This window comes from Quercus robur, chromosome 7 (genome assembly GCF_932294415.1).
Source record: "Quercus robur chromosome 7, dhQueRobu3.1, whole genome shotgun sequence".
In the NCBI taxonomy this organism is placed as follows: domain Eukaryota; kingdom Viridiplantae; phylum Streptophyta; class Magnoliopsida; order Fagales; family Fagaceae; genus Quercus; species Quercus robur.
In genome coordinates, this window is record NC_065540.1 from 43,838,691 (window position 1) to 43,854,699 (window position 16,009).

General features: G+C 36.7%; 3 protein-coding genes across 5 annotated transcripts in view; all 3 read left to right on the forward strand.

Moving 5' to 3' along the window:
- LOC126693563 (disease resistance protein RUN1-like) overlaps positions 1–16,009 on the forward strand; it is a 57,906-nt gene that overhangs the window by 12,808 nt on the left and 29,089 nt on the right. The gene's annotated exons all lie outside the window — the stretch shown is intronic.
- On the forward strand, positions 3,827–4,519 carry LOC126691468 (uncharacterized). Its single transcript, XM_050386510.1, has 2 exons — positions 3,827–4,001; positions 4,143–4,519. The coding sequence occupies exons 1-2, from the start codon at positions 3,827–3,829 to the stop codon at positions 4,517–4,519; spliced, it is 552 nt and encodes a 183-aa protein (XP_050242467.1).
- LOC126691469 (uncharacterized) lies at positions 4,678–5,907 on the forward strand. The gene is made up of 3 exons (XM_050386511.1): positions 4,678–5,020; positions 5,129–5,391; positions 5,473–5,907. Exons 1-3 carry the CDS (start codon positions 4,678–4,680, stop codon positions 5,905–5,907), a joined length of 1,041 nt encoding a protein of 346 aa, XP_050242468.1.

The following is a 16,009-nucleotide window of genomic DNA, read 5'->3' on the forward strand; positions in this document are numbered from 1 at the left end:
GGATCCTTCGAGCCCCAAAAGACCAACTTTTGGGGCTTGAGCGACAAAAGGTGTTAGAAATAGAATTAGAAGAATGTTCTTCTTGTTGGTAGGACATGTCATAAGCCTTGTGCCGTAAGAGAAACACCTTTGAAGGACACAGCGTATTAGAAATGGGAAGCCCCTTTTCCCATTAAGCCTAGTCTTTTGGGCTTGAAGAGTTCAATATGTTACAAACTCATTAGGTATGGACACAAGATACAAGTCTCCAATTACATAAACTTACATTAACATAAAAAGAAGACAGCCCAACCAATTGCCTTATAGTTCAAGATTGCTATTAGTTGGACTTTAGGCCTAACAATTGAAGTTTAGGATTTATTTTATTTGTGCGTAATTAGTTAACACTTATTAGGCTTATTTTCCTTTCCTCTCTTTTATAAAAACCTTATTGTCTTTTACTACTTGGTTTAGAAATTTAATTTCTTTTCTTTGATTTACAGTTTATTTGACTTTAGGGTCATTCTATGGAAACCTCTGATTTTTTTTAGGGGAACGATACTCACACAAATCCTAACCATAAATTTGGTGGAGTTTTAATCCTAACTGTTCATTTTATTTTAATGGGTTACTGATTACTGGTAGAGTAGCTCAGATATATAAACCTAAAATAAAATTCAGATTGTTCATTTCACACCGTTCTCTCTTGCGTTCTCTGAGTTTTTTGCAGATTGCTTCTTCAGTTCTTCTCAAAAAACCAGATTGCTACTTCTTGCATTCTTTTTGTCAATCTCCTTTAGCCTCTCTTCGACTTACCATCCAGTGAAGGTTCCTTGAGATGATCAAAATCTTTTTGATATTGTTAAAGGTAAGGATCAAACGATGAAACCTAATTTCATTGCCATTGTTTAGTATCCCCTTTTTCTCTGTTGGTTTTTCAGGGCTACCCATTTGAAAAGGTAGATATATGCAATTATTTCAAAGGATTAATGTCGATTTTTTTGTGGGTATTGGGTATGGGGTGGTGGGGAGGAATCTTGATTTGTTATATGAGTTGATTAATAGTATCAATATTCATTTCTTATGTTTTATTTATTTATTATTATTATTGTAAACTTTTGCATATAAGGGTATGTGGGTTTCTAGTGTGCTGTTTGTTCTTTTGAAGTAGCATGTGTATGTGGGTTTGTGTTGTTTCATCGCTTTGCCAGATTAGACCACTTAGTGAATATTTAAAGTAAGTTTTTCTTAGTTACACTCACAAGCAAGACAGAGCTTTATGGGTTGGTTCTTATAAATTTGATTGTGCTGGTATTTGAAATGAAATTAGGAGCAGAGTTAGTAATATGGAATGGTGGCATTTACTGTGGTTTAACTTGGCCATTCCCAAACATTCATTTGTTGGTTGGATGGTTATTCTTAATAAGCTTTCAACCAAAGCTAGAATCTTGCGATGGGTTCTTCCAAGTTCCAGTTGATGGTTTGTGTGTTTTCTGCAGCTCTTGCATTGAGTTCAGGGACCATTTATTTTCCGGTTCTTCTTTTAACAGGAGGGTCTAGGAAATTACAATTAACTTGTTTCTACTATCTTTTGCTAAGACTGATTGGTAGGATAGTATGAGTTAGGGAGAAATAATCTTAAAGGGAAAGGCTTAAGAACAACCCTTTGCAAAGTAGCTTTGTGGGCTTCTGTTTATCATGTATGGAAGCAAAGAAATTCTATAATGTTTTCTAGGAAGGTATACGCTGAAGATCAACTCATTGGCATTATAAAGAAGGATGTTCAAGGAAGACTAGAGAGTAAACTATGCAGTTGTGACTTAATGCTTTATCATATCATTTGCTATAAATGGGGACTCAAATCTAAAATGCATACTACATTATCAAACTAGTGACTGATCTATCCTATGATGGAGAATTATTGAAAGCTTGGTATTGCTGGATATCTTGTGGTGCTCTATTATTGTCAAAGCTTGGTGGATCTGTTGTTTCATTTCTCAATTGTGACATGTTGCTGCTGTGTTAAAAAGTTGTAATACCTTGATGATGTTAATGTATAAATTTTGTTCTAGATTGTGTTTTAGGAGTGGCCAGTTTTTAGCTTGATTTTTTGAGATCATGGCCCACTGTTGAGGGGTGTAAGCTGTCATAGCCTGCTGTTTTGTTGTAGCGGGTCTGTTATAAACTGTTTTTTGTAGAGGCCAGTCTTAGTTTTGCTATAGCTTGGTTGTTTTGCCTTGTATTTTGGTTGATTTCTTAGTCAATAAAAACCTCATTGATTCATCAATAAAACTGAAAAAGGAGGTGGTGATGCAAGACAAGGACGAGAAATTGAATGATAAAAAGAAGAAAAATATCACAAAAAGGCCAAGGAATAAGAGGTCATATATACTGGTTATTGTTCTGTTTACTTTTCTTTTATTTTTATGTAATTATAATTGTCTTCCATAGAGAACATATCATGCATACTAATGTCCTAACTTTATGCAATTCCATAATTCATGCCTTACTATGAAAACTTTCTAAGGTTTCCCACCACAACAATCAAACATAAATAAATAAGGCACAAATTATAAAATCAAACGATAAAAGTAAATAAATATAAGCTTCGGCTACAAAATCATTGTTTATAATATGTGTAACTATGATTAGAACAAATAACCATATACCAAGAGTTATTTCAACATAAAAAATATTTTATTTATACAATTATATATACACTTGTGATGGAATTCAATTATCCTAGTAACCACCTCAAAATTAAAAAGTATTCTAAAAAAATGAATTTTTTAAAGTTTACAGTATCACTTATTATTATTATTATTATTATTATTATTATTATTATTGATGATGTCAAAAATTGTCAATTGGGTCACTTGTCCAATCCAAAGCTTTGGACGATCTTGAAGTACCTTTAAGAAAAACAGAGTTGATCGAAGAGACCACCAGGTTGTGCTTGGTGAGGGAGCTTTTGATGCTCAAGTTAGTATCAACCTATATATTTTGTATATAGATAGTAGTTTTGTAGTACGTTTTGACGTATCTTTACAAATAGACAAATTGTCCCTTTTATAGGTAGTTTGGGTAGTTATTGTACTCATAAATGTCTTCATGTACATAATTGCTGGTAATTATTTCCCTGTGCATAATGGTCTCTATCTTAATGGGAGTTCAAGGTTGATGAGTAACGGTCGTCATTACTAAAAACTTTAGCTTGTTATGCTTCTCTGATTGGGTCGAACAATTAAAATCTAAAAAAGACCAATAAATTTTAAGATACACATCATACTTCAGCAAACTACAATATTGGATACTTCAGCAAAGAAACAAATCTTGAAGATCCCAATTGAGAGAAGTTGGATCAGCATGACAAATTGACAATAAAGCATTTTCATATGAATAAACTCATATGATGTTTGCTAGTGCAATTCTAACAACTTTGTCATGATGTTTTTAGGAGAGGAGAAGAAAATAAAAATTAAGCTTTAAACACTCACCATGGAATATCATAGGAGGAGGGGTCACTAAAGCAATTATTAGTTTTTTCAGGAGGGGATACATGTTAAAAGAAATCAATCACTCCTTTATTGCTCTTATTCCTAAGGGCAACAATGTAGTTTCAGTAAATCAATTTAGGTCGATTAGCCTCTGTAATATGCTTTATAAAATCATCTCTAAACTCCTTGCAAATAGGCTCAAGTAAGTCCTTAAGAAATTGATTTCTTCATGGCAGACAGCCTTTATTCCTAGTCGTAAAATCCAAGAAAACACCTTCTTGGCTCAAGAAATTCTTCATGCAATGAAGAAGAAGAAGAGTGAAACAGGCTGGATGGCTTTAAAAATAGATATGGAAAAGGCGTATGACTGCCTAGAATGGGGCTTTATTGGGAAAGTCCTCCACTGTTTTGGGTTCCCTGATACTTGGATACAATGGGTTATGCTTATTTCTACAACATCCTTCTCCATCCTTATAAATGGAAGTCCGTTTGGGTTCATTAGGCCTCAAAGAGGGGTGAGGCAAGGTGATCCTCTTTCTCCCTTCCTTTTTGTATTAGCAAGGGAGGTTTTGGCTTGATTGATTGAGAGGGAAGCCTTGTGTAATGGGATAAAGGGTTTTAAGCTAGCCAAAAATCTAATTCCTATTACTCATCTACAATTTGCAGATGATCTTTTTATTTTTGCTCAAGTTAATGAGGAAAATTTAGAAAGGATAAAATATTGCCTGGATGCTTTTTCAAGCTGGTTGGGGCAAATGATAAACTTCTTTAAATCGGTTATAATTTATAGTAGAAATACTCCTCATTATCTGAAATCTTCGCTAGCAAATTCTATTGGAATTAATGCTTCAAATAAGAAGGAGAAATATCTTGGTATTCCAATAGCCTCTAGCAGAGACAAAAAAGCAGCAACTGAAGAGATTATTGAGAAGGTTAAGCCAAGGCTGCAAGGGTGGAAAATGAAAACACTCTCTCAAGTTGGTCGAGTGACACTCATCTCATATGTGGCTTCTTCCATTCCATTTACCAAGCATCATCCCTAATCCTCCCAAATGAAGTTTGTTCGAAACTTGAATCCTTTAATCGAAGATTTTGGTGGGGTACAATGGATGACAATAAAAAAGGTTGTTGTCTCAAAAGCTGGGATTCAATATGCACACCTAAAAATGTCAAAGGTCTTAGCATTAAAAAAACAGCAGACATGAATAAAGCTTTGGTGGCCAAAATGACTTGGAATGTGGTCAATAACAGCGATAAAATGTGGGTGATGGCTTTCAATAAGAGATATGTTCGGAATAGAAAATTCATGAAAATGTCCATTTTGAAGGGTGTTTCTTGGGCATCTCAAAGTATCTTTGAGTGCAGGAAGGTTATTAGTAAGGGGTTGTGCCATAGAATTGGCAATGGCCTCAACACTTGGATCTTTGAAGACCCGTGGGTCCCTAACGAGCCAAGGTTCATCCCCCAAGCAAGATGCGGTATTTCTATTGATGTTCACCTAGTTGCAAATCTAATTGATCAAGATACCAAGCAATGGGATAAAGGTAAACTTTCAATCTTATTTGAACCTCCCACAATAATTAAAATCCTAAACATTCATCTATCTCATCAAACCATGAATGACCAAGTATTCTGGTGTCTTACTCCTTCAGGCGAGTTTTCAATGAAATCTGCTTATAATGCTATTAAAGGGCTGCATTCTCCAAACCACCCTCACATGCTTAGTAAAGATTGGAAGGATTTATGGAAGCTTAAATTTAATGCCAGACTCAAAAACCTTTTGTGGAAAATGTGCTGCAACATTCAACCAACTTGTTTTGCTCTTAACAATCGATTTCCCATTTCTTCTTTAAATTGCTTTTTGTGTAATAATGCCCCTGAAATTATTGAGCATTTGTTTTTGCATTGTGGTTGGGTTGTTTAGCTTTTGTTACTAGCCCCATGGCCTTTATATATGAGTAAGTTATCCTCTCTATCTATCTTGGATTGGATTAAGGTTATTTTAAATCCAAAATCCATGTTGGGGTTGAATGAAGAATCTATCAAAGACTTCCAGCTTTATGCTACCATTCTCTGTGATCATTTATGGATGGCTAGAAATAAAGTTAGAGTGGAGAGTTCCAAAAGTAATCCAACTGATCTTTCCAAGCAAATATTTAGTGTCTTCATAGGGCATAAAGAAGCTTGTAAGGAGCAAAATGAGAGGTCATCCAAAGATGTGGTTTGGTCTCCACCTCCAAGGAGCTGGATCAAGCTAAATTTTGATGCTGCAATCCGTGAGGAGAAAACCACAGTTGCATTTGTAGGAAGAGATATAGTTGGCAACCTTCTATTGGCATGGTTAGAGCAATTTGAGAGTGGCAATTCCCTACTGGGGGAAACGAGAGCAGTTTGGTGTGCCATTAGATGTTCTATGAATGAAGCGTTTTAGAATATAATCTTGGAGGGAGATGCCTGGAATGTCATTGAGTCGCTGAAAAAGACAGATGTAACCCCGCATTGGAGTATCAGATCTATTTTGGAAGATATTTTGTACTTTGTTAATTGCTTTTCAAATGTTGAATTTTCTTTTGTTCATAGAAAGGGTAAGTTATTTGCACATTTGTTCGCCCAGTGGGCAACTCTTGTAAACTGGTCTGGGCCGATTTCCATCTCCAATCTGCCTTCTCATGTATCTCAGGCCTTTGTTAGAGATGGGTCCAGGCCTGATCTTATTGTTTCTCACCTATTTCGGGTTGAGTTTTTTGAGTAATAAAGTATTTATTCAGCAAAAAAAAAAAAAAAAAATCCTTAAAAGCCTGAACATGATAATTGATAATTTGATATCCATTCACTTCTTTCAAACTAGACTCTTGCTATTTTAAGATCAGCGAACATGTTTAAAAAAGAAAAGGAAAAGAAATATATTATGATAGAGATCAATTGCATAGTAAACAACAAAAAACAAAAGACCCCTATCAAAGACCATCTCAATCATACTCCTCTCATTTTCAATTCTCTTGCCTAAACAAGACGAGTCTCTTTTAAAAGTCAAGCAAGTCTACCAATATATCCAGCATTCATTGTCCAAGGTCCTAAATATGCTTAAATATGCTTCCACAATGTGTCCATATTTTTTTTCAATTCATTTTGTTAAGTGTGTCTTTTAATAACAAATTGTATTTGTTTTCTATCATTCTACTTTTTATTCTCCCAACCAAACACACATGGTTGAAAACTAAAATCTTTTCTATCATTCCACTTTTTCATGCTTTCACTTCGATCTTCCCTACTAAAAACAACATAAATATTGATTCATGGTTTTTTTTTTTTCTTTTAAATTCTATTTTGTTTTTCAAAAAAAAAAAAAATTACTGGTTGGAGTTGCTAAGAGAGTTTTTTTTTTGGTTGGATTTGGAACTATACAATTGCACTTATAGTGTAAGAGAGAAAATTTAAAAGGTTAGACACTGTTCATTTGTTCTAATGCTGAAATTAAAAGTAAACTTTTTAAATTTAAAAAACAATTGCAGGATTTTTCTTACTTTACTTTAATAATTAATTTTTTAATAAATATATAAATAAACTCTTAAAAGAAAATTTCACTACTTGGAACTAGTGGTGTTACCTAGAACTAGAGTTTTTCAAACTCGATTACCTTTTTTTTTTTTTGCATTGAAATCGATTTTTATAAGTTTGAGTTATGGAAAAAAAAATTTGCATAGGATTCAAGTTCCAAGTAGGATGATTGTAATTTACATGCCATGTTAGTGACTCCACATCAGTATGTGGTTGCAAGAACTCAGAATTTAGAAAAAACAATACAGCTGGTGAAAAAGCAATATGATAAAAATAAAATAATAAAAACAGAACTTTAGGTGCTCACTGCTGACCCACTTGCAACTTTCAACGCTACTTTTGAAAGCGCAGCCAAAATATTAAAAAACAATGAGAAAAATGAGAGCAACTTTCCCCCCTCACTTGGAAGTGGAAGTGCTCAGAAGTTTCTTGTAATTTTTCCTAAAAGGAGCGCTGAAATTTCAGTCCTTCTTCAACTCAGCTTGCTTCTTTCCTAATTTATTTTCTTTTTAATCTTTCTTCGGTTTTAAATTTCTAATTGATTATTATTATTTTTTTGGTTTTTTTTTTTTTAATTTTGCATGCAAATCTATATTTCCAACGGCTTTAGTGGGCATGGAAATGGACTCATCATCTTTCCCAAGTTCTTCTTCTTCTTCTTCGTCTACTGGACGATGGAAGTATGATGTTTTCCTCAGTTTCAGAGGCGAGGACACTCGCTACAAGTTTATGGGCCATCTATATGAAGCTTTGATACAGAAAGGCATTGTCACCTTTAAGGACGATGAAAAACTTGAGAGAGAAAAACCCATTTCAACAGAGCTGTTGAAAGCGATAAAAGAATCGAGATTTGCTGTAGTCATTCATCAATTGTTCTTCTTGAAAATATGGAAATTAAAGCTATATATCCATGGATGCAATAATGGGATATCTTCATTCATGCCAACAAGTCATGTTCCTGGGGGCCTATTATTGCCTTCCTTATAAATGGGTTTAGCCTTGAATTGCGTTGTGCTTTGTTTTTTTTTACAAAAGAGTTGTGTAATTACTCTAAGCTTACATTTTTGTTTAAAGTCAATGGATTTGCAAGGACATCTACAGTGCGCTCTTCTTTTATGACAAAATATGGTAAATTTAAATTACCTCACCTTTGGCTGCTCTGTGTCCTCTTATCTATTTTAAGTGGAACGGATTGGGAAATAAACTTAGTCAAATTGATGTGACTGGATCCAGTAAACTTGATATTGAAATAAGTACCAATAACTGGGTGGTGGTGAAAAATGGGATTCATGTGGTATACAAGCAGCATGCCCGGTGAGGATCTGGGTGCAATTGATCATGATATTGATGATACAGCCTCCAAAGGTACCTGAAATAAGTGATTCCATGATGACGATGATGGGTGGGGCCTAGTGATGAAGGCTACTCTTATGACGAACCACCTCCAATATAAGAGAAATTTTTGACCTCTTTGCCTGTAAGCCATCATCTTTCTTCTTTCTATTATACAATTTACAAATCTTGATGTTCGCTTTATTTTGGCGAGGGAATCCAATGAAATGAAAGTGTAGGTTTTGATTGTCAGGTTTATTTTTGGCATGACAACAAATTTAATTTGTCATAGGTATAAAATTATAAAGTTTTTCTTTTTGGAGTTCCCTTACTAGCATTTAAAAAATAAATATAAATCATAGCATTTAGTGTGCAGATGTACCTTAGCATATTATCTTTTGGCCCTCATATAGCCACTTTTTTTTCCCTTTAAAATCAGGTTGGAATAATTTAATTTTTTCTTGCTGTCTTGTTGGGGCACTTTTATATGGCGGCGGTAAGAGGGATTGTTAGCAGAGCCATGTTGAAGAATTAGACAAGTAGGGTTCCTTCTCTCACATCCACCTGGGCTCTTTCTAAAGTGGTCAAGCTCAAGGACTCAAAATGGTCAGCTATTTAAATTAACTGTCAAATGGCTCTTATTATTGATTAAATCATGTTTTTATTTTGTCCTGCAAATGTAATTCTCTGTTGAACTTCTATTTCTATGCAAATACTTATTGAAATTTCTCTTGAGGACTGTTGCATTTATATAATTGTTGTTTTGCCTTTTCTCCAACAGTCCCACATATATAATGTATGCTTTTTCTTTTCCCTTGCTGGCATTTGGGTCTATGATTCATATTTAAGAAATATCCAACAAAAACCTGGCTGGGTTCGGATGTTGATTTTGGACCATGATTTGCACAACTTATATGCAATTGAAGTTAGAAAAAGAAAAGTAATGAAAAAATGTTGAAGTTTGTAAAACTATTTTTTTTCACTGTTTGGTGATCAAAAAAGAGAAATGAAGAATAAGTGGATAACTATTCAATGTTCCATGACAATGAGTCGTAGTAAAGTTTATAGCAGAATTTACTATTCATATGAGAGTTGAGAATATTACCCAAAAGATAGAATAAATTTTCAATGAATTTGTCTTATAATTTGTACAATATGTTGTTTTATTAGGCATGAACGCTTTTATCCAAAAACAAAACACACTTCACTTCAATTTTCATCTTATTATGGAAAGAAATATAAATAGGTTCTGTTTCTTTTTTTATTTCTTATCACTTTTCTTCTATTATATATTAAAACATGAAAGTTGATTTTACCACTTCATTTTAATCAGTCTAACACATGTTAAATCAACATAAAAATCCGAGATAATTCATTTTCAGAACTCACCAATGACAGCTAAATTAATTACCCATTTACTACAAATGACTCAATTTAAGAAAGATTACATTGTTACGTCTAGTCTCGAACCTTAGTTTAACCTATGTTGCACGGACACGGACACGGACACGGACACGACACGGACACGGACACAGGGATACGCCAATTTTTTTAAAATAAGGACACGACACGGCGGGGACACGGCGGTTAAATAATTAATTAAATTTTATATTTAGGCATATTTTTAAATATTTTTAGACATAAAATACGTTTATGTCTAGAATTAAAATTAGGCAACTGACTGAGCTGATTTTTCACTTTCAATATTCATTTTAGTAAAATCACCTATAATATTTAACTTTAATAAATAAATAAATAAATAAAACTATAGCAGGACATACAAAAACAAAAATCACTAAATTTATAATGGATTTTACTAATGTGTATCCTAAGGGCACAAAATACTAAACCAATTTTGAAAAAAGTTTATCAGAAATTGAAAAAATTTTGACAACTTTTTTAATTCCTAATAAAAATTTTCCAAAAATAGATTTGTTAACAGGACCCATTTATAATAAGCATTATAATTTGAGGCAAAACAAAAGGCTGAAGGGCTGAGTAAAGAAACACAGTAACGGGACAGTGAGAGTGGGATTAAAAAAAAAAAAAAACGCGTTATAAGTAACCCACTAACCCACTAACCCATTCAGTCATTCACCCAAACCAAATGGCCGAATATCTGAAAAAAAAGAAAAAACAGAGAGAAGCTTAAAGAGGTAGGACCTGACGCCGAGAGAGAGAGAGATCGGAAGGGACAAACACGGCGTCGACGTCGATGGAGCTCGCCGATCGGCCCGATCTAGCTCCGGCGAGGAACAGAGGGCAGCGGCAGCAGCGGGCAGAGCAGAGGGTGGGTGGGTTGAGAAGTGAGAACTTGAGATGTGGGTTTCGGGACTTCTCAGGCTTGTTGTTTCACAAAATCAATGGTATTGGTAAGTCAAAATCTGTGATTTCCTTTTTTTTTTTTCACCGCTGGCGTGTCGGAGCCGTGTCGGAGAAGCGAAAAAAAAAAAAAAAAAAGAGACACTCGCCGGACACCGGAATCTGGCGAGTCGTACCCGTTCCGGTGTCCGACACGTGTCCGACACCGACACGACGCCAAAAATGGCGTGTCCGTGCAACCTAGAGTTTAACCTCTCTCTATATGGACTGCATAATGCCCTCCTCAGTTCTCATAATGGTACACAGCAGCACCTAAGGCCAACTTCCATACCACAGCCCTTAAGAGATTTTCCCTCCCACTGATTTTCTCCCCAAACAATGATGTCTTCCCACACATATTAAAGGAAATCAATTAAGCAGCACTCCATTAATTCTTTCCAAATTTCTAGTTAAAAGAACTCGAGAGTACAAGTGTGCATCCCAAGCTTTTCCTGCAGAGTACACATTTTTAGATCACCAGTGTAAACCCAATGTAGCATTCTGTCCTGAGTGCTTAATTTGGTCCTTGTTACCAGCCAATAGAGGAATAAATATCTTGGAATAACTTGAAAGAAACGCATGATTTTCCACCATCCAACTGTTAAAAGCTTAACCCTGACCCACTCCCATGTTTCTGCACTTGAATAGGTACCACTCTATCTCTTTCGCCAATGTTTAGTGAACAAAGTTTACTCTGAATGGATACAAGGCCATTTGATCTTACTCACTTCCGAGACCAGTTTTTATCTTTCAAAACACTTGAAAGTTGACCCTTGCATTTGATCTACTAGCAACATCATATATGACTCGAGTACCGTACCTCTGAATTAGAACTCCATCTAGATATCACCAATCATGCCATAGGAATCAGCTACAACCTCAACTTCAGTAATAGCCTGAAAATGCTTCTAAGATTTAGAATTTTCGTCTAGCCCTGAGAGCTATCTTGAGGGATGTTAACAAACCCGAAAGTCCAAAACTCGTGTTACAAAATATTTTAACACAAGCTACCCAAATTGACCCTGCTTTAGCAAACAGATTCCATATCTATATCTATATATTACTAAAAGCTGAAGCGTAGCGTTTAATGTTGCTGTTCTCACGTTATGCCACATCAACTATCACGTCGTTTAAAAAATATATATATAATTTTTCCTACAATTTTAAAATGGTTTTTATAATTGTAAGGACACGATTCGTAACGACCCATAATAATATTGGGTTCGCACGTAAAAAGACCCAAACAATATCATTTATAGAGCGTGGGTTTGAAAGGCTAGGCCTTGGTCACAAGACAGTGGATTTTTCGTGGTGTTCATACATAGTTAAATCGAGTTCGCTCTAGGAGTTTTTCTCTAGGAGGCGGGCTGGGAGGCTCTAGTTTTTTGCCATTTTTCCCAGCCTTGTTCCCCGGATTGCTTACTTTTCCTTTTATACTAGCCTATATCCTTTATCCAACGTCCACGTGTGGGTTCTATTTTCTAGGACTGATACTTGTCCCATCAGCCCATACCCAGAGTGGTTGGGGGTGGTTGTAAAAGCTGAAGAGTATGGCTCTGTTAGGTGTAGAGTATTGAATGGCAGTAAGGTCAGCTTTCCCTTTGTCCTTGGTCGTTATACTATCCAGCGTACCTTTCTCTATTGACCTAGATATTTTAGATTTTTTCCCAAACTGTTCTTATACCGTTTTTGCCCTTCCTTCCAGGGAGACCTCGGATATGCCAAGGACAAAATCATCCTCGGCTGTGTCTCAAGACCATTTGGACTTTTATTACCTATCCTCGGCTATAACCTTCCTCGGCTCGAGCCTTGGGCCCCAATGTAAAAATGGGCCAAGGCCACAAATTATTGGACCCCACAATAGTCCCTCGAAATCCTGCTGTCCGACCTCTTGGTCGAAGAGGAGGGTTTCGGTAATGCCACGCCTTTATTGCGGTCTGCTTAGATCTGCCCTTCATCAATGTGGGTGTCTCTTCATCTATCCAGGAAACACACCGAACTACGAGACATTCCTTTGAATTCATTCATGATGCGTTCCTACCGCTTCATTATCCGAAACGCGCCTTTAATGATTTCCCTTTACGAGACCATTTAAATTCGACGGTTATTGATGGTGTGGGGAAGTGGAGTGGGCATATTCTGGTTTACAGATTTTCTTGGAAATTTGGACAGATTAAATGCCTCCCGTTTTGCCCTTCATATAAGAAGGAAAGCAAGAGGTTACCTCCCTTACACAGAGATCTTTCAATCCTTTTAAAGTCTGAAAACCCTTAGCCTCCCCCAGAGTTTCCCTTATCCGCTCGCTTACACCTTGAATTGTGATACGTCCAAGATAGGAGCGGGAATGAAGAGACCATACCCTTCCCAGAAATGCTACGTTCTTGTGAAACTCAAAATGACTCGGTCAAGGCAGGGATGGCAGAGACTCAAGATACTCCTCATCCTCCTTTCAGCCAAAATCCGAAGCAGGGGCTCATCGCGTCAAAATTTTGGCACGACTGAGCTGGGGTCACCCATTATCAGTACCAGCCGCTCTCTTATGAGCATAGCTAACATGGCACCAGCGTGTTAGGAGTCATGACTGATGCAGGGACAAAGTATTCCTACTTCTTCCTCTCTTCCTTCACTAGTGCCTCCTTTTGCCTCTCCTTCTTCTTCTTTCCCATCACTAGATCCATCCTGGTGCTTTTCCTTCTTCCTCTTCTTCTCCTCTCCCACCAAGGAAGGTTCTCCTCTCAATATGGGTGCTACTGAGGCAGAATTTGAAAAGACTTGGGAGCAAAGCTTAAAAAAGATTTCTGGCTGTTTGTTTGTTTTTTATTGTTTTTGTAATTCGTTTTCTATATAGGCTTGTTTAAGCCCTTCATTGTACGCTATAATACCTTTTTATATTAATAAAAGTCATCATTGCTTTACTTCGTATATTCTATCTCTTCTTCTTGAAATGGTTACACCGTGAATAGACGTGCTACCCTGTGACTTCTTTTTTATTTCTATACTATGAACGATGCTTAGGGTCGAAATCCCAATTAATGAAACTATCCGGCATAGTAATGCCACTTTGAACAAACAATATTTAGGGCAAAAATCCTTACTAAGAAGAAAAGAAAAGGATATTATGATGAGCTTACTAGAGCTATCTGGCATAATAACGCCGACCTGAGAAAACAATACTTAGGGCCGAAATCCTTTACCAAGAAAAAAGATGTTATTATGAACTTATTAGAGGTATCGTGTACAATAAGACCGACCTGAAAATGGGCTGTATACCCCAAACTTGAACAAGGTGATGGCTGAATGCTCGATGTCATGTAGGAAGTAATCATCCGAAGATATATAACCCGAAAATGTACAACCCCTGTAGGTTGCTGAGTAATAAGGCGTTTCGCCATCTTCCTAATAAATTTCAAAGCCTTAACCTTTTCTGGTATTTGGTCCGAGAACTGAGCAACTTAGAATTTTTCATAAGTAGCTGACTTCTCCAAAGGTTTGAGTCCGAGGACCATACAATACCTTGGTTCTGTCCAAAATTTGATTTTTAAATAATTGGTTTCCCCATAGGTTTGAGTCTGAGGACCATGCAATACCTTGGTTCTGTCCAAAACTTGATATTTAAGTAGTTGGTTTCCCCATAAGTTTGAGTCCGAGGACCATGCAATACATTGGTTCTGTCCAAAACTTGATATTTAAGTAGTTGGTTTCCCCATAGGTTTGAGTCCGAGGACCATGCAATACCTTGGTTCTGTCCAAAACTTGATATTTAAGTAGTTGGTTTCCCCATAGGTTTGAGTCCGAGGACCATGCAATACCTTGGTTCTGTCCAAAACTTGATTTTGATAAGTAGTTGGTTTCCCCATAGGTTTGAGTCCGAGAACCATGCAATACCTTGGTTCTGTCCAAAACTTAATATTTAAGTAGTTGGTTTCCCCATAGGTTTGAGTCCGAGAACCATGCAATACCTTGGTTCTGTCCAAAAGTTGATTTTGATAAGTAGTTGGTTTCCCCATAGGTTTGAATCCGAGAACCATGCAATACCTTGGTTCTGTCCAAAACTTGATTTTGATAAGTAGTTGGTTTCCCCATAGGTTTGAGTCCGAGGACCATGCAATACCTTGGTTCTGTCCAAAACTTGATATTTAAGTAGTTGGTTTCCCAATAAGTTTGAGTCCGAAGATCATGCAATACCTTGGTTCTGTCCAAAACTTGATATTTATAAGTAGTTGGTTTCCCCATAGGTTTGAGTCCGAGGACCATGCAATACCTTAGTTCTGTCCAAAACTTGATATTTATAAGTAGTTGGTTTCCCAATAGGTTTGAGTCCGAGGACCATGCAATTCCTTGGCTCTGTCCAAAACTTGATATTTAAGTAGTTGGTTTCCCCATAGGTTTGAGTCTGAGGACCATGCAATACCTTGGTTCTGTCCAAAACTTGATATTTAAGTAGTTGGTTTCCCCATAGGTTTGAGTCTGAGGACCATGCAATACCTTGGTTCTGTCCAAAACTTGATATTTAAGTAGTTGGTTTCCCCATAGGTTTGAGTCTGAGGACCATGCAATATCTTGGTTCTGTCCAAAACTTGATATTTAAGTAGTTGGTTTCCCCATAGGTTTGAGTCCGAGGACCATGCAATACCTTGGTTCTGTCTAAAACCTGATATTTAAGTAGTTGGTTTCCCCATAGGTTTGAGTCCGAGGACCATGCAATACCTTGGTTCTGTCCAAAACTTGATATTTAAGGTCGACTATGGCGTGAGACTTTGGTTTAGGAGGATTAGCTCCACAGGCAAGCCCCTAGAACCACCCGTGCCGCTGGCGCTACAAAGCGCAGCCCTTAGTGAAAAAACATAGCCCCTAGTGGAACTTTACGCTAGAACACTACAACCGGTTGTTAGAAATGACAAGGGGACGGTCTCGACCTACTGCCTGTGCCAAGACACAAGCCTCCCCACAGACGGCGCCAATTATAAGGACACGATTCGTAACGACCCATAATAATATTGGGTTCGCACGTAAAAAGGCCCAAACAATATCATTTATAGAGCGTGGGTTTGAAAGGCTAGGCCTTGGTCACAAGACAGTGGATTTTTTGTGGTGTTCATACATAGTTAAATCGAGTTCGCTCTAGGAGTTTTTCTCCAGGAGGCGGGCTAGGAGACTCTGGTTTTTGGCCATTTTTCCTAGCCTCGTTCTCCGGATTGCTTACTTTTCCTTTTATACTAGCCTGTATCCCTTATCCAACGTTCACGTGTGGGTTCGATTTTCTAGGACTGATACTTGTCCCA